Source organism: Terrapene carolina, unplaced genomic scaffold, assembly GCF_002925995.2.
Source record: "Terrapene carolina triunguis isolate 2854851 unplaced genomic scaffold, T_m_triunguis-2.0 Scaffold58, whole genome shotgun sequence".
In the NCBI taxonomy this organism is placed as follows: domain Eukaryota; kingdom Metazoa; phylum Chordata; order Testudines; family Emydidae; genus Terrapene; species Terrapene triunguis.
The window spans coordinates 67,386,986-67,414,735 of NW_020664409.1; the positions used below are offsets into that span (position 1 = coordinate 67,386,986).

A 27,750-nucleotide genomic window follows, 5' to 3' on the forward strand; every position below is an offset into this window, starting at 1 on the left:
GGGGGGGGGGGGGGGGGGGGAGTTGGGCAGAGCCGGGCATGGGACCACTGGGTGACAGAGCAGGGATGGGGGTGGCGGGCGGGGGGCAGAGAAGGGAAGGAGCCAAGCTGGGCACAGGACCACTGGGGGGCAGACTCGAGATCAGACTTGGGATTCAGCAGCTGCTGGTCCAACATCTGCAGCAAAGGCACTGGTAGCCCCCCGCTGGGCACCAGCCGGGCTTTGTCTGGGGTCCGCCAGGGAGGAGAAGGGCAGGGTGGGTCTGGGGAGGGGAGGCTATTGCGGTGACAGCACTGGGGCTGGAGGAGGGATGTGTGTTTTTAAAGCTATTTTGATTTGGGGCTGGTGGCTGTTCTTTGGGGTCATGTGGCTGATCTCATTAGGGGACTGTCGCTGGTATTTGGAGATGGGATGGGGGTGATGGGATGATTGGAGATCAGGGCTTTGGAGATGAGTTGGGGGTGAGGATGTGTTGCTGTTGGGACCCTTGTAGAGGGAACAGTGATGGAGTCTCACCAGAGGATTTATGTATGTTCAGTAATAATCCTGATGGATGCTCCATAACTGACCATTTTTAAATCAAGATTTAAAAGATCTGCTGTGGGAATTATTTTGGGGAAGTTCCATGGCCTGTGTTATGCAGGAGGTCAGACTCACTAGGTGATCACAATGGTCCCTTCTGGCCTTAGAGTCTATGAATTACATATGTTCAACTAGGGATCACTTCGTCCTCTTTCAGCAGGTCAGCAGCAACTGAGGTATTACTAGGCAGGAACCATAAGCACAGTAGCTGATTATCTGTGATGTGTTCTTGTGCTAATGGGCAGTATTTAGACCTTGAGAACCAAAGACAAAATTTACATAAATGCAGTATTTTAGCATGCTTACTTCATTAGCTACCTTCACTTGTATTATGTTTGCAAATCTATATCCCACTGAAGAATATTTCACATTATTGTGAAATTTACCAGTATAGCAAATAACTATAGAAATAGCTTTGTGGTCTTCTGTCAGATGCTTGGCATTCTTTTAATGAACTTCTTGTCAGTTTTTTTACTGTCTCTCTTTAATTAAACCTGTAGATTTGTAATCCTCACGCTTAATTTGGCCATGAATACTAAAATATATAATCCAGTGATGGAAACATGAATTAATATGTAGTCAGGTGACACAGGGCTTACTCTTACAAGCAACTTGCAGGATCATAACCCAAGTTTCACAACTGTGAGGCAAATACAGACTACTTCTTAGGGTACGTCTACACTAGAAACTTAATTTACAACCACGCAGTAATTACTGTGTTGGTGCATGTCTATACTATCCTTCTTGGGTCAGTGGTGGGTGACCTCACCAGGAGTGCTTCCACCGACCTACAAGGGGCAGTGTGGGGAGCTGAGAGCCTGGTCTCTCAGTCCACTCTCAGCTCCCTCCTGGGAGCTCAGCTGCCCAACAGGCTCCTAGTGGGCTCACGCCCCCCTCCCTGTTCCTCACCTTAGTGGCTTCAGATAGTATACATGCAGCACAATTGGAGGTAGTTGGCAACTAGACATGAGGGAGCACTGTTTTCACAGTGCTGAGCCTTGTCTTAGTAAGTTTCCTGTGCGATAGTGCTTGTGGGGGAGAGAAGAGGAGAGGAGTTGGTTGGGGTGGAACAGGGGGAGCTACTGCTGTGTAAATTCCCATGAAGGATTGCATCCACTAAAGTAGCCTTCCTGGAGCTGCTCTATTATTGTACTATTTACAATGTCCATAGAAGTACAGTAATCTTTTTAAAATTAAAACCTTTTCAGTGAACTATTTCCAAAATAAGAAGTGTGATTAGACTTATTTTTAGTCACATTTTTAATCCTACATATCTCTTTAAGGATTCATTTACACAATAAATATAACTTTTATTCTAAGTGCTAGCCCTAACTAAGCTGAATAGAGTGTAAACTGCAATCGTAGTAATGTACTTTGCATTTACTAAAATAGATCTTCAAGCGGAATATTCTCTATTTTTAAACAACTGATTTTTTTTTTAAACTGACAATATAATCCCTTTTAAAAGTTACTTCTCAAAATTAACATTAATGCAATATTATCTTATAATGGATAAATCTTGGGAGGGAAGTGGGGCAAATGTTGGATAATTTCAGGGTGTAAAATATTTTAAAGTATTTTTTTTGTTGATCGCTTTCCTGTAAAATGCCATATACCAACTTAGGAAATGTTTGTTCTTAAATACTTATTTGTAATAGAAGTCACTGCTTTGTATTTTTCTAAATTTTACAGGATTTCTAGACCTTCGTGGAACCTGTCATAAAGTTAGTCACATTGATCTCCACAGCAACTGCATAAATAGTATTAACCATTTACTCCAATGTATGATGGGACTGCACTACTTGACCAATCTTACTTTAGAAAAAAATGGAAAGGGCAATCCAGTCTGTGACACAACAGGTATGAATAATATACTAGATAATTACTTTGAACTCTAGTTACTGTCCAAACATCAGTGGCTTCTGTGTCTTGTAAACCTGTGATCTAGTTTCTGCAACTAGTAGCTTGATTCATAAATTATGGCCAGCCATCAAAAACCTAAATTCTGTCATACTGTGGTGACCTTTGTGATCAAATCTCTCTACTCCCTGATTCATTCTGTCAAAACCATTGAAGTTTTTCTTCCTTTCTACCTATACAATATACCATGCAGGCTGAAAGTAGTCTTTTTTTTTTTTTTTTTTTTTTTTTTTTTTTGTTACTATTATTTTTTGCTACATTTAAACATTAAGGCCTGATCAGAGAAACTGTTTATTTTCAAGAGCAGCGGTTGTCAAAGGTCAGCTGAGAACTGGCTGGTCATCTGGTGCTGCCTGTTTTTGTTTCCAGCTGCGAAATAGCATTAAGACATCTAAACACATTAATTGCTGTAGCAGGGATTTTAGTCAGTTGCAAATGGGCATAGAGGAGTTCTATGAAACAGTCTGTATTAAAATGTGGATCACACTGTGGACAAAATTTGAGAACTAAAAAAAATTTATCTTCAGGTCCTTAATAGAATTGTACCGGGGTTCTCTCAACATGTTCAGAGAAATGTCATGATATAACTAAAATATGACTCTGTTCTGCATGCTGGTGATGAGTGATAATACTTATTGTGCACGCATCTCATAAGGAATCAATTATGATAATCCAAGAACTAAGTTTGTCCCAATGTATTCAGTATTAGGGGGTAGCCGTGTTAGTCTGTATCTACAAAAACAACAAGGAGTCTGGTGGCACCTTAAAGACTAACAGATTTATTTGGGCATAAGCTTTCGTGGGTAAAAACCTCACTTCTTCAGATGCCCACGAAAGCTTATGCCCAAATAAATGTATTCAGTGGTACCATTCCAGGACACGGTGAGCCTGAACTGAAATTGTGAATTAAAAGAAATAATTAAACTTAATATGTAGTAGACTGATTAGGAAAAAGCATTTTTAAATATGACAGGTTTAAACTGAAAATATTAGTACAGAAAGAATGCCTTGGATAAATGTTATGCTGATAATTTTGAGTCAAACTTCAATTATCTTTAGCATGAAGGTATTTATAACAGTTGCCAGTAGTGAATACTATAGTTAAGGTTGAAAAAACTGTTTCTGAAGTATACATCTGGAATTGCAGGTTCATACTGTCCAAAATCTTATCTTCAGTCCAAACAGTGATCCATGTTTGGTTTCTGCACAGAGATGACATTTTTGGAAAGCTTGTGCAAAATCTGTGCCCTTGTTGCATTTAAAAAAAAAAAAAGTGATTTAAAAACAAAAACAAAAATTGAAAAAATTGGATTTTTTTATTTGTTTTTTATAAACCATTTGAAAATAAGACAAGCTATGTTAAAATCATTTAAATAAAAATGTAATATTAAAGCAGTACATGTTTGTTGCTGAAGTTGTAAAGAAAGAAAATCAAACTGCTGGCTAAGCACTGAAGTCGCTGGAACCTGTTTGTTGAAGTGCTACATCAGCCTTTGACAGCAGTAGCTTCTTTGGCAGCTGCTAAGTGTCACAGTTTCAAGGAGTTACTCCACCTTCTGTGGTCTGCTCCAGGAATGCCCCTCAGGTTCCTCTCTCTGTCACTTCTCTCTGGGCAGGGACCCACGTCCCACTTCTTTCTGAGCAGTGGTTTTAGGCTGCAGTACCCTTTCACTTCACTGTGTTTATTCCACACAGGCTTGACAAACATCCAGCCCCTGGACAGTGACAGGTTACTGGTAAAATATCTCTTTCAAAGTAGAGTATATTTATTTAAGTACAAAAGCATACAGAGAAAATGTACAAAACAGTAAGAGATGTAGATGAATACGAAACATATCACACATCAGTCTTATGGGGACCATGGCAGGTTTAATTTTTCCAGCTCTTCAGCAGGGCTAGGTCCCTCGTGGACCCCAGATCAGGTCTGTTTGTTGAATCCAAAAGGAAAGCCCCTCTGTCAGGTTAAATGAAGCCTTTATGCTCCAAAAACCTTTTGTTTTCTTGGGCCTCTGGTACCTGTTTGAACAGTATATATATAAATCACCCCACGGGTGATCTTCTCTGGAGCTGTGTACAATCCCAGGGACTGCAGTAATCACCCCACGCTGTTTTTAGTTCCTGGAAGAGCTGTGGTAAAGCTCCCCTGTGGAGTGAAATAATTCCTAACCCACAATGATTCACAAAATAGTCATATATTTAATATAAACTTAATACAAAGATAATATATCTGGTTGCAGTATCTGTTACAGAGAGAATATTTTCTTCATTTCAGTTTATTTAACTAGTTCAAGTCAATGACTAGTTTATTGAAAGTTAAGAAATTTATTGGGAGTTGAAAAAAGCAGGAAAGCTTGTTTTCCTCTTCCAATCTGTGAATAAAAACTAGATGGAAGAGGATGAGATTCACTAGGTCTGAAATCTTAAAGGAGATTGTTTCTAGTCACCTTCACTTCAGCTCCCCAACAACAGATAATACTTCCTTTTGCTTAATAAATTCAGTTGGTTTATCAAAACACGTCTTGTATTTTTTCTTACATATCCAGGACATACAAGGTAGCTTTATTCAAACCTCATGCAAACATTGGTGTAGCATGCGTACACTGGGGTTTGCCCAGGGCAACTACATCACTGTAGCTACAACAATGCAAAAAAAAAGCCCAACGTGTTAAGGCTTCAATTATCAACCTCCTGGAGGATTTTGTTCTATAATGTTTCCTGTTGACTGGCTGCTTTATATTGGGGGAAGGCATTTGTGGCTCTTGCTTTTAATGTTGTATATTTTACTTCTAATAGAAGGTTTGGTGCCTAGAATCTGGCAAGCATCTTTTATATTTAAATTGAAATAAACTTATGAATAATTCATCCCTAAAGGTTACAGAGAGATCATCCTTCAGACTTTGCCTCAGCTAACAGTCCTTGATGGAAGGAATGTATTTGGTGAACCAGTAAACTTGAAAGAAGAGAATTCATCAGATTTGCAATGTTTAGAAGGTCTCTTGGATTGTTTGGTTTCATCCAGTCCTCCATGCCATGAAGAACAGGTGCTCTCACTGCTATTTTTCAAGTGTAAAAACTGTACTAACTTAATTATTGCTATGTTGGATATGATTATTGAATGTCTTTTTTATTTATTTAAGAGTTGTGTTAACTTGCGAGTGATCACCCCTCATATTGATAAGGTGTTAGCTCAGTTTCGACAACGTGCAAGTATACCAACACAAAGTACCTTCAGTTCTTCTTCAGAACCAGTCTCCTCTTCAGAACCAGAAAGGGCTAAAACTGATAATGACTTATACAGTGAGATGAGGATCAAAAAACTAGAGGATCAAATTTCACAGCTCTTGCAGAAGGTAACTAGTCTTAAGGTACATCACATTTACACAAAAAGACCTTTTTTATGTTTCAGATGTGCATCTGTGATAAAAATCCAGGCCTTGCTGGCTGATGTCGATGTGGCAGAGTGAGGAGAGAAATGTGTATATTAATGTGTGCATACTAATCTTGGAGGTAATCAGATGCCATAAGTGATGAGGGGACAATATAAGAACATTCGTAAACTTGAAAAACTGTAGACCATACTTACAACAGATCATAGGAATTTGCATATTGGATCAAATGTGTGGTCCATTTAGTCCATTATGCTGTCTGTTATCTGATCATGTTGGGTATGAAGTTAATATTTTTCTTTAATCCTTTGACACATGCCACAAACCAGTCAGAAATATGAAAAGTGATAAAATCCTAGCACTGTGAAAGTTAATAATGATACAAAATAATGGCCCAATCAGTTTGAATTTACCTTTGGGGGAGGGCGGGATATTTTCCAGTGTATAGTGGTGGTTTTTTGTTTGTTTTTTGTTTTATAATGGTAGTACATGGTGTCCCTGACATATTTATAAGATCTTGACTAAATGCACACAAGCAATAGATGCAGTTGTTTTCCATGTCCACCAAGGGTAGGACTAGAACTAATTTGCAGCAAGGGAGATTTCCAGTAGATGTTAGGACCGCTTTCCTAACTATAAGGATAATTTCGCAATGGAGCAGGCTGTCATTGGTGGCTTTTAAGAATAAGTTAGCCCATCACAGACAAAATGTTTGTCTAGGTATATTTAATTCTGCCTCAGTGCGGAGGGGATGGAGTAGATTACCTCTAGAGGTTTCTTCCAGCCTTACATTTCTATGATCTCTGGTTATGAACAAACTTGGTAAAATAAATTAATACATAAGGTGCTGTCTGACACCTACATCTGTAGAGAGTTGAACCAGTATAATTTCACAGGGCATGATTTGGGGGCACATACCTTTGTTCAATGCTGGGCCCCAATCCTCAGAAGATGGGATGAACTAAAATAGAGGGTCTTCAGTTTTGTAGATCCTCCATCCTGATGTGGGAGCAAATTATTAGTGTACTTTATTCCCATGTTTATGTTTATAACTTTGTTGTCAGATAACTTTATATTGGGGAATATATTTTTTTTTCCTTCCATGTGAACTGAAAATAGTTAAGAGTTTTAACTATTCCTTATGAGAAACAACTTTTTAACAACCTTCCTTGGTAACTGCAAAAGTTTCAAAGAGTAATGAGTAAGCAATTACACATGATCTGGCACACTGTTCTGCCAGCATAGCTAGATTTCCTGCATGGAAAGGAAAGGCTGAAATGGTTGGCTGACAAAGGGGGAGAAATGTAGCTAATTAGCTAGAGTCTGTGGAATCTTCATTAGTTAATCTACTTCTATCAAAGCCATTTCATAAACCCTAATCCTTCAAAGTAGATTTGAAAAAAATCACTTTAGAAACTGCTTAAGTAACTTTTTTTTTTTTTAATTTTTATTTTTTAGACTAAACTTTTTACTTGTTTTTGTTCTTAGGTGTCTAATTGTTCAAGAACAGGCACTCCTTTGAAAGTTCTCAAAGCAAAGAGAGACACTGATCTGACTTCTGAGAGTGAGTGTGAAAGTGGAAAAGAGAACAACAGAAAGGTGGCTAAAAGAAGCAAGATCCCTAATTATTGTAAATCTACTTTGTCTACTAAGCACCATGCTAATCATCTGAAAGGCAAAATAACTGACAGGTACTTTCAGATCGGACATAAAAATATCCAAAAGGTTTTAAAAGGTTGAGTACTTCCTGAATTAATTTAGCTCTAACTTGAAATTTTGTATTTGAGATGATAAAGGTGCTTGATGCCTGTAGTGATGATTTTTATAGCATTAATGAAGTTCCTAGTTTTTAGAAATTTCATTCATGTTCTCTTCATTGGTTAGTGCAATGTTTCCTAAACTTCTGAAAGCTTTTCCTCTTCAGGAAAATATAATCAATTAACCAGCTGTTGTGTTTTTCCTGTAACCCCGTCAGGGTTGGGTTTTTTTTGTTTGTTTGTTTTTTAACTCCATATTCTGCCTCTTCTTTTTTTCCCTAATATTAGTCTTTCATGCCCTCCACTTTGAGAAATGATGGGGTAGATCGGTGCAGATTTTAATTTTACTTTTTTTTTTTTCCTTGCATGCTTTGCATAGTGAATGGTTAATTAACAAAGTTGACACCTGAAATATCCTCACTGGCGTCTGAGTTCAGTTCACACCACATATTGCTTTAGGCTCCATGAAAACTCAAGCAGACATTGCTGCACTGATGTACTTGTCATGTTTTTGAAGGTTCTCTCCATAACCATGACAACTAAAGACTTTTTTAATGAAAGCTCAGACTCTGATGAAACGAACGTAGTCTGTCCATACATCCCTGGGTAGTCCTTTGTGCTTCCCACAGTATTGGACATGACCCTCTGTGGGAAGTATTGAATTAGTAGATGGCTGTGATGACAGATTGTATTGAACTATGTTTTTCCTTCAATACATGCAGTACTTCCCTTTAAAAGTAAAACCCTGTGGACAGAGTGATACTTAATTGCTATAACAAATGTGCTGATGAACCAAAATACTATAACTTCTAAAATGACCCCGCATAAAGGCAAAGAATCTTCTTTTCAGTGCTGCCTTTGATCATTGGAACTTTCAGTTATGCTTGTAAGAAAATGTCAGTGTAGGTCAGACATCAGACTTTAGAACCTACTTGATTTTTACAGGAGGGCAATTTCTAAGTATGCTAGGACATTCTCAAGATACTTGAAAATCACAAAGTGAAAATATGATACATTTAATAAATGGATACAGAACACTTGGAAGGTTCAAGAGCAGTGGTGCTCAGCCTATGGGCTGCTTGCAGCCCAGTCAGCACATAGCTGCGGCCCATGTGACCACCTCAGGGTCATACAGGTAATATATATATCTTGTGGTTGCAGCTCACATAACACATCGAGAGCTGCATATGTGGCCCACCATGGTAAATAGGTTGAGAACCACTGTTCAAGAGCATAAATATTCATTTACCCAAATACTGTAACGGTGTGATAGGTCTTACATGTGTATAGTGTATTTCATCGAAGGATCCCAAAGCATTTTACAAACTAGGTCCTGATCCTGCAACTGTGTCCTCAGAGCCTCATTGAAATGACTGGGCCTCCATGTAGATGGAATTGTAGATTCAACACCGGTATTGTTTCACCGACGACTTAAGTGCTGTCACATCTGGGGTAAAATACAACATTTCACAAAACCATTTTAGCAAAGGAAACAAGAATATTTTATCCAGTTGAAACTAGGAGCTGCAGATGGTCATAATTAGTCAAAATGTTCTGCTTACTGGGGCTGCTGTTAAAGATCCTATGGCATACTAACTTCCTAGAAAGTAGGCTTGTAGAAAAAGAACGAAACATTGCGGGTGTTCTTAGTTTAGCTTTTTTCTAGTGCTTAAAACCAAGTAATGTACATATATTTAGAAAGGTTAAACGGAGTGACCCATATAACTTTAGGTTTGTTAGTCTGATGCTGATCCTAAACAAAATCATAGAAAGATTGGTATAGGTTGCAGTCAATTTTAAAAAAAGCAAAACATTGTGATTAATGTTAGTTGATATGGCTTTATGGAGAATAGGTCTTGTCTAACTTGACAGCATTTTTGATGAGTTTACAAGTTTGATAAAGGTAACTGCTGACAAACTATGTGAAAGATTTAACTTTGTATTGTGCAACATTCTGATTTGGGGAGGAATTAATACTATACAAAAATCAAACTGGCCTAATTGAAAGCTCAAAAAGAAACTAAGGCAATGTCTTCACTATGGAGCTAAATCAGCACTGCTGCAATTGATGCAGTGGCATCAATTTAGCAGGTCTGGTGAAGACCCATTAAGTCGACGGGAGAACACTCTCCCATCAATTTCTGTACTCCACCTCCCCTAAAAGACTAAGGTCAGTCGGCAGGAGCACGTCTCCAGCCAACACAGCACGGTATGGCCTAAGAGGGGGAGGAAGCACGAAGTTTCTTGGCCCAGTGTTGTTTATTATCTTTTTCAATTATATAAAGAAAATTTAAAATCACTGTTGGTTAAATTTGTAGATGATACAAAAATTGGTGCTTATCATTTACTACTCACTAATTAGTTATACAGAGCTACCTATCGCCTGGTAAGCTGGTTCATTTGGACAACATGGTTTAACTTAGCCAATTGTAAGGTCATGCATTTAGAAACAAAGAATGTAGGTCAAACTTTTGGGACTTTATTCTGGAAAGCGGAGACTTTGCTAAGGACTGCAAGTTCAGGACAGTTAACCATTTTCTGTAATAACTCCACTTACAGTAAAAGGTTAAATAGCACTAGTTTATGACTTCACATGGAAATAGTTGGCTGTTAGTATTTGTTTCTCTTGTGTTTACCCCTTTCTATGATTCATACATATATATTTTTTTAAAACAGTATTCTTTTCTTATGTTAAGGTATTTGTAACCCACATCTTGGAAATCAAATTGGTTATTGATTCATCTGTGGCTTGTGAATAATATAATTTCCATAGTTAGTAATTCTTTGGATTTCACTAAGGATGAGTAAATTTTGATTTTTTTGGAGCCCAAGAATAGATTATTTCAAAACTGTTTCCAGAATCTTGACTAATCAAAAGGTCACAGAAAACCTAATCAGTATTCTGCAATAACTCAATTGCTGACATTTTATCTATGTACCAAGCATCCAGGTAGACTGCTTATATACCTTTAATATATGTGTACTTACATTTATTTATACTTTGTGGTCCTTAGTTTTTCTTTATCATCACATATTTAAATCCTATGTTCTTGCTTTTTCTCTCCTGCCCAAGGAAGGGGATGTGTGTGTTTGTTTGTTTTTAAACAAACCAAAGAAACCCACACTGCTGCTGTGTCAAAACCTTTCCTTGGGTTACTGTACAAACTAAAAATGTGGATTTCCCCCTCTCCCCCCCGCCCCAACTTGACCTCCTCCTTATTTTTGTGAACGAAGAAACAAATGATTAGACTCATTCATGTGATTCTTTTATGTAGGCCACCATTCACTTTTTCTGTCTCTGTCCTTGCCAAATACTTGTTTCTCTTCCTTGCCTATTGAGCATCCCCATTTAGGACCAGGACCACTGTGAATCCCCAAAGATACTTGTATCCACTACTTGAACTGGAATTGACCCAAACATCCTCCTCTACACCTTTATGGAATGGAAGGCTACTGTGCTGCTGCAGTGGTCCTTGCCCAGTTGTTAGATCTTCAACCATGAGTGAATACTCCTTCCGCTTTTAGTGGCTGTACTGAAGCACCTGTCTGAGAGTATGTCCACACGTCAAGCTCGGGGGTGTAATTCCCAGCCTGAGGAGACTCGCTCATGCTAGCTCTGATCGAGCTAGCACATTAAAAGTAGAATGTAGTAGGAGCAGCGGGAGGGGCCAGCTGCCCTGAGTATGTGCCTGTCATCTTGGATAATAACTACCTTTCATGTCTGATGATCACTATACTTGATGGTTGTACTTGCCAGCTTTTTAATTATGTCTTAGTGTCATTTTCATGCTAACTGCGAGATATAAAAAGTGAAATTTAGAATGTAGTTAATACCAATGGTCTGACCTTAAAATCAAACCCCTGAAATTCTCTTACTACGTTTAGATTGACAGCGTTTCTGTAGACCACCATTAAATGGCTTTCAAAATAACATATCCATGAGTACTGCATATTTTTACAGTTAACCTTCTAATTATAATTGTCATTTCCCATTCTGTTTAGAACTTGTTCCCCTAAATTTAGATGTGCAGTTCAGTATAGTTGACTCTTCCAGCTTCTAATATCAGCAGATGTTGTTTTCTGATATAGGAGCTTCTGACACTTGATGTCATTAGTGTGTAAAGAGACATTTAACTTTGTACATTAACTTTTCTACCACTTCAGGGGAGAGGAGCAGAATTCCTTAAAGCTGAAGTGTCTGCATTCTCAAATGAAAGAGAACTCTTCTTGTGTAAATTCAGCTTCAGAAACGCCAGACTTGGAAGTGGTGGGAAAATCAGCCAAGAAATTGATGGGAAGACCAAAGAGTCAAATAAGAAAAACAGAAGACGTGAATTCAAGTACTGCAGAGGAATCCACTTACAGGGTATGTTTTTACTTGCAATAAAGTAAATAGAAAAATGTAATTTTCACCTGCAGTAGAGCAAGTGTGAATACAAATGTTGCCCAAGGAAAATTCTAAAATGAGTTATGAGTAGGATCATTTTGCTAAACTGTTTTGTAAAAGTAGTGAAGTTTTTTAATAATAATAAAAATTAAAACAAACCTTTTTAACAACATATTACTACGCATTTTGTGTTGTAATAAATTGTTAATGGTCACCTCTGCCAGAAAAGACTTCTTCTGCAAATTTATGCTCTGCCAGGATAAATCCTTCTACTAATAAGTAGAAGACAATAAAAAGTAAAGCCATAATGATATAACCCTCCTCTACAAGTCAGCTGGCTGGGCCGGTGATTCTGTTAAGCTTTCCTACCTCAAGCAGATGAATGCAACTCCTCTGGCTGGCTGGACTAGATGTCTTACTGTGTTCTGTTTACTCAATATTCTTTTGCTTACTCTGGTCTTCCATCCGCTTCCTGAAAGTACAAACAATTTTTATAAGCACTATTAACATAATTAAGCAGAAGAGCCAATCATTTTGTTAAACTTGAAGGTTTCAGAATGTGGGTTTTTAATATATTTTTGTTCAGGCATTAGTTCAAGAACTGGATCAGGAGAAAGAGAAGAGGTGGAAAGCTGAACAAGCTGAAAAGAAACTGAGAGACTATATCAAAGAACTGCAGAAACAGTCAAAAGAAGAAAAGGATATTCAGAGTATGGCTGTGTACACTACAGACAGGTAAAGGAAAAAGATGTTTAATCCAAGGCACACTGCTTATGTGGCTTAGAGAAATGAGGAAAGAGTTAAGCAGTAAACTTTCAAAATAATATATATAGAGAATAATACCAGGACTTCAGTTGATTTGGTTTACAGTGAAATCCCCTCTTTGAAAGTGTGTTCCTTGGTCTTTTCTGTCCTCCAAATGGACAAAGTGGCTCTCGAATGGGTTATATACATTCAGTTCTCTTTCCTCCCTGTGCCAGTCCTGAATGAAAGAAAACACCCAGCCATTTCAAAGTAAACAGTTTTTAACATCTAGACTAGCATAGGTCATCTCATCCAAAAAGCCTCAGGTGCATGTTGGTCCCTTCCGGGAGCAGTGTGGGGCCGGGGTAGGCAGGGAGACTGTCTTTAGCCTCGCTGCGCCTGCCACCGACCGGGAGCCACCAGAGGTAAGTACCCCCTCCAGGAGCCAGCACCCCATACCCCCTCCTGCACCTCAACACTCTGTCCCAGCTCGGAGCTCCCTCCTGCACCCAAACTCCCTCCTAGAGCTTGCACCCCTTACCCCCTCCTGCACCCCAACCCCCTGCCCCACCTGGTGAAAGTTAGTGAGGGTGGAGGGGAGCAAGCGACAGAGGCGGGGGGGGGGTAAATGGGAGTGAGCGGGGCTTTGGGGAAGGGGCGGGGTAGATCCTGGGTTGCCCTTAGTTGCAAAAAGTGATCTTGGGTGTAAAAAGGTTGGAGACCACTGTTTTAGTAAATATAATTAAGAGGGGAATGTACTTGTTATTGCACTAATGTTTAGGTTAAAGGAACTGATTTTGAGAGAGAGAAATACAAAAACAGGACTGCAAGCTGATATCCAGCAATTGAAGGATGAAACTGAAAGACTTACCAATGAGTTAAATCAAGCAAGAAATAAAGAGGAAGATCAACAAAAGGCTCTACAAACTTTAGAAGAAACATTATCCAAGATGGAGACACAAAGAGTGCAGCAACAAGCAACAGGGGTATATATTTAGCATTGGTTGCCTATAATAATGGGATGGCATCTAATAAGCAGATAGAAATACTAAAGAGCCCTTAAAAAAAAGTCACAAGCCTCAATTTCTGTGTTTTAATTTTAGTCTTTACTGTGAAAATAAATCTTTGATTAAATATGCAATTTTAATTACTGTTCTTTCAAATTTAAAGAATGGGCAGGCAATAAAGTATTAAACTTGTATTATAAGATACATGGGTAAGGGTCAATAACTTCTTGACTCAATGGTGGGGTTTTTTTGTTGTTGTTGTTTTTTCCCCCCAACAGTATATATTAATGAAAAGAGGCTTGTAAATAACCTAAAAATATGAATTCTTTAAATTGATAAAACAGGCCTTAACAGTCATACTGCAGAACTTAGACACAGGATAACTGCAAAAATTATTTATTTCACAGAAAAAATGAATTGTATGCCTGTAAGTTTATGCAGAACAAAATAACAAGCAATAGTGTATATAGATGCTTTTTGATTATTAAAGTGGAAAAGCATGGTGATTCTATGACCAAAAGAGGCATTGGATCTTTTTGGCTTTTATATGGCACAAAGAGCAGATCCTAGACTTGTATTGTTCATCAAATTATTTTACAAGTAGTCTAGGATTACTGAGAGTCTGGAATTGACCTCCAAATCCAAAGCATGTATCCTGCCTTTCACTTAGGAAGGGAAAGAACTAAATCCAGTACTACTCTTCCATCTGTACAGGTTTGGGGGGTGGTTCTTGTTTTAGAAAGTTAATTATTTAGTGGTGCATAAAGCCCCTGATTTCTTTAGTGGTGGGAAGATCCTGGAATAAATCCTTACCATCTGATTACCTACAAAAAGAACAGTTTATTAGATGAATACCTAGCTACTGTTTGGTTCTTTAGAGTTTTATAGACCTGCATTGTTGAATAATTCTAGATAATGGACAGGTTTACTTTGAAACTAAATTTTCTTAACAGTTCAGCTGTATTATTACTTTGCCTTGTCTTTCAGTTCAAATAATAGATATTTTCTAGCATATTTATAGAGTTCTTTTCCTCAATGCCGTGTTCATGCAGGAAATTATGTGCCATTGAAAATGCAGGGCTTTTATATATAGACACAGGGCATCTGGTATTGAGATTACCTTCCCCAAAACTGTACCATCTCAAATTGCTTAATTGCAATATCACAAATGTCCTTTGACCTTCTGATTGATGATATGATCCAATATCAATTGGGAAGATGGTGAAATAACACCAGAGAAAACTGCTCTCTAGTTTGCTTTTCTGAGAGCAGGAAACTAAACGGCTTGTTTTTGTTTCCCTTTCATCTCTACCCTTTAAATCAATAATGCTTTAATTATTATTCCTTTAAAATTATAGTCAGAAAAAGTGCTTTGTTAATCAACTATTAACAGTTTTGGCACCCCAAGAAAGCAAAACCTCTGAGATTAGAGTTGAATAAAGTATGAAAGCTGAAGAGAGATCTGCCACAGTGCCCTGCTCTGTAGAGAGGGGAGGGTTGAGCTGCTGCTGTTGCTGAGTAGTGTCTGTGGTGACCTGGAGAGAGAGTTGGGTTTTTTTAAGGGGGGGGGGGTATAGAAGTCCACACTATTGTATATATTGGAAGAAGCACCACCTTAGATGAGTGATAAATAGTGAGATCCTCCATCAAAACCACCTGTGCAGTCTCTTCCATATCCTGACCTGAAACTTCAGCGTGAGAATTCTAGGTAGATACTGGTTTAGAGTGAATTACTTCCGCAAAATCAAGGTGGGGTTTGTTTTACTTTTTACTGTTTTACTATATTCTGATTTCTCTCTCATCAAAAGGTACAGAGGGGATATTTTGGTGTATGAAAAAAGCTATCTTCAACTAGTAAAAAGGAATTCACAAAAGCTTATGATGTCAAATGAAAGAAGGTTGCCATCTTGGGCTAGATTCACAAAGGAGTTTAGGCATGGCAACACTCAGCACAGGGGCTGGAACAATTTTATTGTGGGGGTGCTGAAAGCCACTGAACAAAACTGTAAGCCCTGTATATGATGGAAACTGCATCTTCGGTTGCTATTATTACTTCAAACCAAGGGGTGATACTGCAGCCCCCAGCACCCTTAGTTTTATGTGTAGCAAAGCTGAGCCAGGAGCACTAACTTCTTGGTGCCTAGAAAATCACTAAAAAGCGACAGAGTCCTGTGACACCTTATAGACTAACAGACGTATTGGAGCATAAGCTTTTGTGGGTGAATACCCACTTGGTCGGATGCATGTACTGGGATTCTAACCATAGAATCTGGAATCACTGGGATTCCCAAAGCCTGAGTTAAGTTCTCAGGCTCCCCATACAACGAATGCAGAAAGGGATTCACAAAAGCCAGCCAGTTTAGGTGGCTCCCTGCCTAAACTATCCAATAGGAAACGCTATGGGGGCAGATGGTCCTAAGACCTGCCCCCTCACCAAAAGAAGTCCCTAAATCCAGGCTGCAGGGAAGCACCTCTCTCTGCTTCGGATTTTCAGCTGCAAACCTTCACTTAAGAGTTAGGCACCTATTTTGTCTTTGTGGGTGGGAGCTCGTAACTTCTAGCCTAGTGGATCCTGGGTCTCCTAAGTCCTGAGTGAGTGGTCCAACCATCAGAGTACAGTTATTCTCATGCTTGTTCTCTGGCCTAATGACTCTTGACTTACTCATCCACAGTAGAATATAGTTGCTTTTGGGTGACAATAACTTTAACTCAAAATCAGTAAGCTACAGACATTACTGGTCCACAGTATAGACTGCACCAAGTATTCTAAAGATTAAGTGGCATTGCTTCTCCAAAGTTCTGTCTGAAATTGTGACTTTATAATTGAAGTAAGTCTTTCAAGCTACTTTTTTTGTTTTAAATCCTTCTGAATCCTTGCTCTGTAAATTGGTAAATAAATATCCCTTGGCTTTTATAAAGTGCCAAAAATCCTTTTTGAAGATTTTCAGTTAACACTCTTACATTTGATTTGGGGTACACTACATTGTTGCAAATTTGGCTCTATATTCAATATTTCATGGAAAAGTCTTGCTCTGTATTAGACTGGTGGGGTGACACAAACCATGGCCTTTTATGACAATACCTTAAAGGTCACTGTGTTTGCCACAGAAATAATAGCCCTGATAAACACAGTGCTTTAATAAGACTGTTATATTTTTTTTTATCCTAATTGAAAGCTTTAGGAAGAAGCAGCAATTTTAAGACTTGTTCCTCTGATTTTATACAGATGAAGCGGATTCAAGAGGCAGAACTTAAAGCTTCAGCGACTGAGAGAGAAGTACAGTTACTTCGAGTATCTCTTCGACAACAGAAAGAGAAGGTGCATCAACTCCATGAGCTTCTCATGTTAAAAGAGCAAGAGCACAGGTTTGTTTCTTTACCACAATCCAGAGAGGGTATGTTAATACTGCAGAATCTAGAAAAGCTTTGCTTGTTTGAGGATGTTCTGCTATGGTTGGAATCTAAGCCAATTTATTTGAAAATATATATTTTGAGAATTCCTATCCTGTTAGTCTGCCCTTTTGTTAAAATGATGGATTTAGAGGTTTTGGGGAAGATAGCAGAGGGGGTTACTTCCATTCTCATCAGCTCCATAATAGGTGCTGAGAAGGAAATATCAGGCAGCAACTTTCCCTCATCTGAGACTTCCATGCAGATAAACTTATTCCTCAAATCTTTCTTTGATTTGTTTGTTTCATCAATGACTTACATTGTTCAAAACTGTCAAAGACTTGAATGAAAGATACCTTATATTCTTTCCTGGATAAAAGCATATCAAAACTTAATGCAAAAAAATTTTGTATAAAAACAATTTATCTTTCATACTGTAAAACATTGAAAGTTAGACAAGTCCTGCAGCATCTCTTCAAGATGAATCCTAGCAGATTAGTCCTTTTGTCAGTGATCACAGTTGTGCTGACCTTTGGGGAAAACAGGTTTTAATACATGTTGTTGGTTGGTGGTTGTTGTGCAGTTTGGATAGCTCAGCACAGCAAACAAGACAAAGTAGTTCTGATTTTTATTCTGGTCTTGATTTGTATTTGTTTAAACTTTTGCTGAATAGCATAGTCTTATAAAATGGCTTTCAGAGGGATAGTCATAAAATCTTATTCCAGCATACTTCAGTAAAATACAAACAATATAGTACAGGACTCTCATTGGAAATGAGTTTAATGTTGTCATATACTATCAAAGTTTCAATTTGTTCTATCCTGGCAGAGTTTCTTAAAATAAGAAATGAACATTTTCTTAGCCTTAGAACATTCAAGTAGTGGACTAATATTCCTAATTTTTGTCTTCCTAAAAATGTTTTATTTACATCCTGTTTGCATACTTTACGCACACTTTTCTTCTCCCTTCTATTGCTATTTTTTAACAGAATTATGGGTTATATGTATTAGAGGACAAATTCAGAGGTTCTGTACGTTTTCTGCAGTAACTCCTTACTTAACGTCGTCCCAGTTAATGTTGTTTCGTTGTTACATCGCTGATCTATTAGAGAATTCACTCATTTAGAGTTGCGCAATGTTTGCTTATAATGTTTGGCTGTGGGGCTTGGAACCAGGGGTGGGCCAGCAGCTGCTCTATCAGCTCCCCTCCACTACCACTCAGCACCTCCCGCCCGCCAGCAGCCCCACAAGTGAGCAACTCCCCCATCCCTTCCTGCACTTCCCACCCACAGCAATCAGCTGTTTCATGGTGTTCGGGAGGGAAGGGGGAGGAGCGAGGATGTGGCACGCAGCCTCCTCCCTCCCCTCCAGAGCCTCCTGAATGCCCTGAAACAGCTGATTTCTGCAGGCAGGAGGAGGGGGGGAGGCTGTGCACCACATCCTCGCTCCTCTCCCCTACCCTCCCAGAGCCTCCTGAATGCCATGAAACAGCTGTTCCGTGGCATTCAGGAGGTTAGGGGGAGGGGAGAGGAGCAAGGACGTGGTGCACTCGAGGGGTGGGGTGGAGCAGAGGCGGGAAGAGGTGGGGCCTTGGGGGAAGGGGTGGAGTGGGGGTGGGCCTGGAGCAGAGCCAGGGGTTGAACACCCCCATGGCACTTTGGAAAGTGGAGCAGCCGATCTACCCTCTTTCACCCTCTGACTCCACCACCTCAACCAAGCTTCACAATCATCATTGCTGAGTACAGTATTAAATTTTGTTTTAAATTGTTAAAAACTTATACAGTATATGTATATAATGTCTTTTGTCTGGTGAAAAAAATTTCCCTGGAACCTAACCTCCCCTATTTACATGAATTCTTATGGGAAATTGGATTCACTTAACATCGTTTCACTTAAAGTTGCATTTTTCAAGAACATTACTATGACGTTAAGTGAGGAGTTACTATACTTGTGTAAGTTGCAGATGAGGGTGTGGGTTTGTAGTGGAAAAAGCAACCCACAGAACTGTATAAATATGAGAGGTCTGAATTTCTGAGGATATTTTGACCATTTATTTATTTGCCAGTAACCAAAAGTCTCTTCTGAAATTTTTTGCAAAGTTATTCTCTCCAAATTTTTGGACCCTTTTTTTGCATAAAACTGTAGAACCCACAAATTTCTAAATTCAGGTATGTAAATATCCCCCTCATTCGAACTACAATAGATTTTCTTAAATCTATTAGTCTTAATAGATTTCCACTCAACTAAAAATAAAAACACCAAAACAGGTCTGTTGGTTTTCAGCAGTGTCAACATAATGTTCTTTGAAGGTGAGGGGGAGAGAGAATATACAACAATTTATTTCTTGCCACTGCACTGTAGTGCAAAACCTTAACATTGGCCCCAGCAACCTCAAGAAGCACATCTGGTAGGTATCCTTGCGCTGGTGAAATCTGTGATGTGATGTTTTCCCACAAAAAAAGACAAGGTCAGAGTTAAGATTTTTGCACATTAATGTGATGGTGAGGAGTCTGGGGTATGTTTTTGTGTTACTATAGGAGAAGTGTGACTTATTTATAGTTGGATGAATGTCTGTTAGTGAATATGTAATGTGAGAATGGAGGTATGTTAACTGATGCTTGCTGCTAAGGGTTCTGATGGGTGTTTCCCTTTAGCAAGCATAACTGGGTTTTCACTAAATAGTTTTGTATTTTCCTTCTCTGTTGGAATTATACAGTTAATCCATGTTTTATACTTCAGTATATCTACCCACTGTTCTTCTTGACCGTCACAAAGGTATCTCTTGAAGAGCAATGATGTAAATACATGGTTCCTATCTTGCTCTTATTACATTAGGTTTATTTAAAAAAAATTAAAAACAGTGATATAGTATTGAAAGATACTGCAATTCTGAATTTAATGTACATGATTGGTAACTCCAGGAGAGAACTTGAATCCCGAGTTGCTTTGAATGGATCTGAATTCCAAGATGCCTTGTCAAAAGAAATCGCTAAAGAACAACAGCGGCATGAAGAACGCATTAAAGAATTTCAGGAGAAAATTAGTATGTTAAACCAGCAGTATATGCAGTTGGAAAATGAATTTCGTATTGCTTTAACTATTGAAGCCAAAAGGTTTAAAGAGGTAAGATTAAGACAGTATCTTGAAAAATGTGTGGAGTCAAGGAGGTTGTCCAATTCTGTGCTTTAAAAAAAAAAACACACACACTTTTTTTTTTTCTCCTTCATTGTTAATCAAAAATGACAATTGTAGTGTTAAAATAACAGTTCACTTTAAATTAATTTTTTTTTGAGATCCAGTTTAATCTTTTGAGATACTATTTGAAACGTTTTTCATTTGGTTTGACCGAGTAGGTTCTATGCATTCATAACTTAACAAATAACTTCAGGTGATATGAAATACCTTTGGAATGAATGGAATTAATCTCACTTCCATTATTTCAAATTACCATATTGTATTTTCATGCAGATGCACACACTTGGAAAGCTAATCTTTTTATTAACCTGTCTTTATCATACAGGTTAAGGATGGTTTTGAAAATGTTACTGCTGAGTTAGCAGAACATAAGTGTTCCCTTTTTCAATCTCAGCAAAAGGAAAAGCAGTCAGCAGCTCTGATTCAAGAGCTGACATCCATGGTGAAAGAACAGAAAGCAAGGATTACAGAGGTAGTAAAGTCAAAACAAGAAACAACAGCAAATCTAAAGGTATATGTTTTGAAGCCTTTTTTTAATTATACAGTACTTTAGACAAGAAGTTTTAGCATTAACAATACTCAGTATATTTCATCTTAAAGTTAACATTGGCTAAAAATGGGATAAGGAAATACACCATGTTAATATTCACAGTAATCTCAATTTTCGTGTCTTACCACTCTCGCATTCTGACTTCTCAGATGCACAATATAGCCAAATACACACGCATACAGTTCCTCACGATTGCACTCCTATTTTGTGGTGATAGCAAGTTGTACATAATAGTAAGTACTTGAAACTGAGATTCAGAGAATATTTAATACTGTTAACTTTTGTAAACTCAGAAATGACAATATTTTAGCTGCAGAAGAGTTATTTTCAAATGATTGTACATGAATTAATTAAGTTACAGTACTTAGCAAGTACTGTACAAAGTATTGTTACTGGGATTTATATAATTAGCATTATTACAGTAATTTAGATAATGATATAATAGTGACTACCTATCATGTACATTAGTTATGTAGCACACTTTCTGAAGATATTATCTACAATATTATAATACACCTCTACCCCAATATAACATGTATTCGGATATAACGCGGTAAAGCAGTGCTCGGGGGCGGGGGAGGGGCTGTGCACTCCAGCAGATCAAAACAACTTCGATATAACGCGGTTTCGCCTATAACGTGGTAAGATTTTTTTGGCTCCCGAGGACAGCGTTATATTGGGGTAGAGGTATTCACAAATGGCCATTAAAATATTAGGAACATCACATTTAAAAAAATTTCTAGCTGTTAAATATAAGTTCTTTTTCCAAGAGGCCAGGGGAAAGGTCTGTGTAGCATTTAGAGATTGCAAGTTACTTTTTTAATGTCAGGTCAGCTTTCAAAAAGAAAATACATTAAACGTTCTGCTCTTGAGAATTTATTATGCCAAATGGAATCTCTGTCAGAGAATAACTGTTGGAAATGTTGATTTATTCCTTGAAACTATTTTTAAAAGTAAAAAATATCCTTTTTTAAAAAAGCCTATTTATAAGGTATGGAAAAAATGAATTTTGCATGTTTCAGGTTAGATCTGTCTTGTGGGGTGGAAGCCCACCCCAGTACAGCCTCCATTTGTTTCCTTTGGATTAACTTCTGCTGTGCAACCTAAATCCTCCATTTCCTCTTTTCAGACTTTTTTGCACTTCTTTTAATTACAAAGTTATTTCCTCTCAAATTTATTCATATATATTTTCAAGCAAACTTTATTAGACTCATAGACTTTAAGGTCAGAAGGGACCATTATGATCATCTAGTCTGACCTCCTGCACAACGCAGGCCACAGAATCTCACCCACCCATTCCTGTAACAAACCCCTAACCTATGCCTAGGTTTATCCGTGAATAAAATGCATAAACTGTGTTGACTGATGAAACAAATGCCTGTGCTTTGTTACAGGTAAAAGATGCCAGTTTTTATCAAAGAAAACCTTGTGTGTAAGCAGAATATCTGCTTAAATAGTTAGTTAGTATTAACTGTCATAGTTAAATTGGTGTTAATTATATTGAATTCTTGAATATTTGTCTTACAAAATCTTACTGTTTCCCCCCCCCTCCTCCCCCCCATTCATTCATGTATACAGAGTCGAATCAGAGCACTTGAAACTTTGGTTGAGGAGGACAAACAAAAGACTATTCAAATTGAACTCCTGAAACAGGAAAAATCAAAACTTATTTCTCAGCTGACAGCCCAAGAATCTGTAATTGATGGATTAAAAGTGGAAAGAAAAATATGGGGACAAGAGTTGGCACAACAGGGTAAAAATACAACAGTTTTGTGGTAGAATATGATAGATAGCATTAATTAAATAGATATTTCACTTGCATTTCTTCCCTGGCCAGTTATATTGCCACAATGCACTGTAGCACCACCTGAGACAAATAACCTTACTTTCTTTTATTTGACACAGAAAGGACTATTTTTCATAGGAGTGGCATTATTAAAAATTATTAGCCTCCACTACTTGCTATACATTTAAGTAGTTGGGAAAAGTAGTGTTCTGGTACATGACCCTCTTCATAGCACGTACATTTTTTTTTAATTTATTTTATTTATCAATTAATTGAGAGTCATGTCAATGAGCAGTTATCCAGTGGATGGAAACTCACATTAAAGCTAAAATATTTCTGTCCAACCCCCACTTAAAAAGTATTGTCATCCTGTCATAAAGGAATAAATATTTACTATATTTTTGTTAAGAGGGATAGGTTGAAGATCTACAAAAATGAGTAATAAAATCCCAAGGAGAGAAATCTTGTAGAAAAACCATACACAGTTTTAACTTTTTGAGCTCATAATTTTCACTAAACACAATGTTGCTTATTCTGTTAATTAAGTGAAAAATAGGCTTATTATTTCAGGATACCATAGTTAAATGTTAAAATTAATCAGAATGTGAACGAGCTGAAGATAAGGAATAAAAAAAAAGCTGTTACTGATTATAATTTTGTGTGGTATTCTGTTAACTCAGTGAATTGACTTATTTTTTTAAACTTCATTTGATTATTTATGGGAGGAAAATATTTCTTAGTGTGTGGGCTCAATAAGAGACACTTCAGAACACCTGATCTTGTGATTTTTATTTTGATTTTTACTTATACATAACTGGTAAGGAGGGACACTGCTGTTTACTGTCATCCCCTTTTTATACAGTTTTTCCATACATATTGATATGAATTGCAAAAAAAAGTGTCACATTCTATTCCACTTTGTTTTACCCAGTGGTGGAGATGGTTGCTTCGATGTGGCCATTACTTTGTGCAAGCAACTACTTGGAGTCATAGTGAATAGTGCCTAGAAAAATGGTGTAAAGCTATTCATAAAACAAATAGTAGTATCACAGTATATTCGAAGGTGGTAATCTCAAAGAATGTTCTGTATGTGTACCCTGTTCTCACTCCTTTTTCATTCAGGTGTTTTTATATATTTGGCAAAATGTTATGCTTGCCATATTAAAATTTGAGGCTTTTTAAAATTTATTTATTTGAGTTTTAAACACAAGGCCAGAAGCATTGTTGTAGAACTGGTGAGGTGGACCCTAATTGGTCCTCTAGTACTGTATACATCTCTCCTTGCATTGTCGTTATGTCAAATTATAGAGAACAAATGTGCAATCATCTACTTTCATTGACTCTCATTGCTCATTCAGGGAGGAGGATAGCACATAAAATGCTACATAAAATATTGCAGGGAGATTCAAGTTTTGAGAGAATTCCCTCAGTACTAAATAGCATTACTTACTCTGCATTTCATAGTGGTATTGATACCTGTGTCACTTGTTCACTTTCATCCCCCAAAGTGAAAATAAAATTGCAGGTGTCCTTGAAGAATTTAAATGTTGGAGCAATAAGTGATGTTGTGGCTTTTATCCTCTTTCTTGTTCTTCTGCACTATAACTAGCAGTACAGATTTAGCGCCATCTGGTGGTCTCTTTGAAATTGCTTAGCTTAGATCTGTAAGCATTATTACTGATCATTTTTAATAGAAGTGCCCAAAGGAGGTCTAAACAGCAAGTGTTTAATACCATTAAGTTGCCACTGTTGAACATTTAAAAAAAAAAAATTGTAGTTACAAACTAAGGTTCCAGTCCAGCAGTTTGCTCCATGCACGAGATACAAGCATGTCCACACTTGCATAAAATGTTCACTTTTTTGAAATGTGCTTGGAAAATGCCTTCAAGATCTGCAGTGCTGTAATGTTGTGTTTATCCAGGAGCTTCTCTTGCTCAAGACCGTGGAAAACTAGAAGCAAAAATTGAGGTTCTGACCAATGAAAGTGAGATTCTAAAAAAACAAAAGGAACGCGACAATGATGCACTAAGAATTAAGACCAAAATAGTGGAAGATCAAACAGAAACAATTAGGAAATTAAAAGAAGTAAGTGGTGTGTGAGTGTGTGTGCATGTACGGTATGCTTAAATTAAACAGAGTTCGAGTGAAAATTGTGGCAGTGACTTGAATAAAATTAGGAAAGCAGTGCCATGGCTGTCTGAGAGTGCGCTCCCATTGACTTCATTGGGTGCAGAACCAGGCCATATATGATTGTATTTATGTACAGACTTACTCCCAGATAAAAATCATTATCAGAAATGTAGAAGAAAAATGTAGGACAGGTCTCACTTAATTTGTTTTTTTGCTTCATTAAAATAATCAGTTGAATTTGAAATTTTATATTCAAGTATAAAATATTTTTTCTTTTATTCTGTTCCTTTTGCATTCAGGGAGCAATAGGGTAACATACTTACAGTTAAACTAGCATTATAAATTCCAGTGGGACTCGAACCTTTGCCTCATTTATCATAGCAAAACTCCGTTCTTTCTGGAGGCGTTTTGTCTAAGTAGATTAATATAGACAAATTATCCGCTAGTTATATACAGTATATTTTTAAAAGTAGCAGAGTTTGAACTCTTCAATGTTCTTTTATTACAATTTTTCCATCAGAAATTATTGCTTTTGTTTTTGTTTTGCAACCAGTATATCCTGTAAGTTAACATAATTGCAAGAAAGTTTTATGTTAATAAAAACGAGGACCATACATAGGACTAGAAGGGACCTTGTGGGTGCTTGAGTCTAGTACCCTGCTGTCATAGGCAACTCTGTCACATCCTGCTCATAAACTTATCAGGCTTCATCTTAAAACGAGTTGAGTGGTTTGCCCCCACTACTTGTATTTGAAGTCTGTTCCAGAACTTCACTGCTCTGATGGCTAGAAACTTTCATCTAATTTTCAACCTAAATTTATTTATGGCCAGTTTATACCCATTTATACCAAAACAAATGTTGTGTTTATAGGGTTTACAGGAGAGAGATGAGCAGATGAGAAAACAGCGTGAAGAAAATGTTGAAATCCAAAAGACTTTTCAGGTACAATTGGATGAAAAAACTGCACAGTTAGAAGAGCTAATGGAAAAGTTAGAAAGGCAAAATGAAAGAAAAGAGGAATTAAAACAACTGCTAGAAGAGAAAGAAGCAGAACTGGAAGATATTGGGAAAGCATATAGGTGATGTATACTATTATAAGCATAATGAAACGTTATGGCCCACACTGAAATTTCAAGTGAAATCTTGTGTTCAGATTGGTTGGGAGAAGAGTACGTGGGTAGGCCAGAGCCTCACTTTTGACGGTTAGAACTTGAAAATTGGGAAATGTAAAAGTATCACTTTTTTTCCCCCTCCCCCCCCCAGTTTTAAAAGATGATAGAATCTGTATGCACTCTGAACGTTTGTGTTTTATTTTCAGTGCAATGAATAAGAAGTGGCAAGATAAAGGAGAACTACTAAGCCACCTTGAGACACAAGTTAAACAAATGAAAGAAAACTTTGATATCAAGGAAAAGAAGCTGATCGAAGAGAGAAACAAAAGCCTTCAAACTCAGAAGTAAAAACAAAAATACTAATAATGGTTGTCTTGTTAAACTTGTACATAGTCCACCATGCAAGACAGGTGAAATTTTGGTACACAATATTAGCGTTCATAATGAAGTTGCAAGTACTTTCTATAGGTCCAATCACAAACACTCTTGTACTCACATAAGAAATACGTGTGTGTGTGTGTGTGTGTGTGTGTGTGTGTGTGTGTGTGTGTGTGTGTAAGGACTACTTCTGTGAAGTAGGTATCTGCAGGATCTTCCCCTCAGTTTTTAACTGCACTTTCAATGTATTAGAAGATTTTTAGATTCCCAAATGTTTAGTACTCAGATAAAGTTACTTCCTATTGGAGATCCTAGTTCTATGGCCCCATTGAGATTAAACAAGGGTTAATAAAATTTATATAAAACATAAATTTGTAATCCACAGAGGGGAGGCCCATTTGGCATAAATTTATTGAGAGGGTAAATGTGTATTCCTGTTTGTGTGACTTTGCATTTGTGTTGCTGCGGCACCAAACAAGTGGCTATAATTAATAGTGAGTACTTAAGTTTTCATTTAATGCCTTTGAGGGGAAAAAGAATAAGTAAGACAGTATCTGAATTTCCTTCTCCCTTCTCTCCTTCCTCCCACCCCCAGATTATTACTGAAAAGTTGGAGGGTTTTTTTTATTTATTTGTTTTTTGTTTTGCATTTGGATCCATTGCATATTTTTAATATGACTTTATTTCTCTATCATCAGTGCTTTCAGGGGAAGTGTTAGTTGAAGCAATTAACAGTGGATTAGGAGTTGATAGTAAACAAAGCCTAAGGAAATGAGACTTTTCAAAAAAAAAAAAAAAAAATCATGTAGACATATTCTGAAGATGAAGGTAGTCTCCAGTAAACACATGTACAAATGGCACTGCCTACGACGTCACCAAATAAATACTGAATGACGTATCAATATAACTAGTCTCATAAATCTTGTCTATGCTAGGAAAACTTTTTTTTAAAGACTTCCCACTATTGTTAACGATGCTGTGGCTATCACAACCATTTTTTAAGCACTGTTCTTTTCTCTTTAGGCATAGGTAGTCTAACAGGACTTTGTATAGTTAGGCCACACACGCAACGGCAATAAGCAGAGACATGGCAAGTTATGCTAGACCCAACGATGCAAAAGAATCAATGACTAATGAGATTAGGTAGTCAAAGACATTATTTTGATTTTTCCATGAAACTTCCTTGAGAAAAGGACTGCTCATTGCTACAACTATTCTGTTAGTGTGCCTCACTAAAATATAACTATTGATGAAGTACCTCTTTCTGCTAAGGATTTAGTTTACATATCCCCCACTAAAACTGGTAAAATGTTTTTTTCCTTTGGTGAGGATTTCCTCTGTTTTAAGAGAGGTGGGACATAATGGTCACTGGTCAGCAGGGCAAAGGAATATCTTAATGATCTAAATTTAGTTTCTCCAGAACAAA

General features: G+C 37.5%; 1 protein-coding gene across 2 annotated transcripts in view; it reads left to right on the forward strand.

The window, feature by feature from the left end:
* The window catches only part of LRRCC1 (leucine rich repeat and coiled-coil centrosomal protein 1), a 39,217-nt gene that overhangs the window by 4,111 nt on the left and 7,356 nt on the right, over positions 1 to 27,750 (forward strand). Inside the window, exons 4-17 of one of the 2 annotated variants that reach the window (XM_024206070.2) lie at positions 2,275 to 2,442; positions 5,374 to 5,543; positions 5,640 to 5,852; positions 7,377 to 7,579; positions 11,810 to 12,011; positions 12,619 to 12,767; positions 13,558 to 13,762; positions 17,010 to 17,149; positions 20,094 to 20,295; positions 20,693 to 20,878; positions 22,496 to 22,670; positions 24,625 to 24,788; positions 25,705 to 25,913; positions 26,153 to 26,290. In XM_024206070.2, the coding sequence (XP_024061838.2) occupies positions 2,275 to 2,442; positions 5,374 to 5,543; positions 5,640 to 5,852; positions 7,377 to 7,579; positions 11,810 to 12,011; positions 12,619 to 12,767; positions 13,558 to 13,762; positions 17,010 to 17,149; positions 20,094 to 20,295; positions 20,693 to 20,878; positions 22,496 to 22,670; positions 24,625 to 24,788; positions 25,705 to 25,913; positions 26,153 to 26,290 (2,524 nt within the window). Of the gene's footprint in view, positions 1 to 2,274; positions 2,443 to 5,373; positions 5,544 to 5,639; positions 5,853 to 7,376; positions 7,580 to 11,809; positions 12,012 to 12,618; positions 12,768 to 13,557; positions 13,763 to 17,009; positions 17,150 to 20,093; positions 20,296 to 20,692; positions 20,879 to 22,495; positions 22,671 to 24,624; positions 24,789 to 25,704; positions 25,914 to 26,152; positions 26,291 to 27,750 lie in introns of those variants that run through there. The other variant, XM_024206071.2, reaches the window with a different exon arrangement.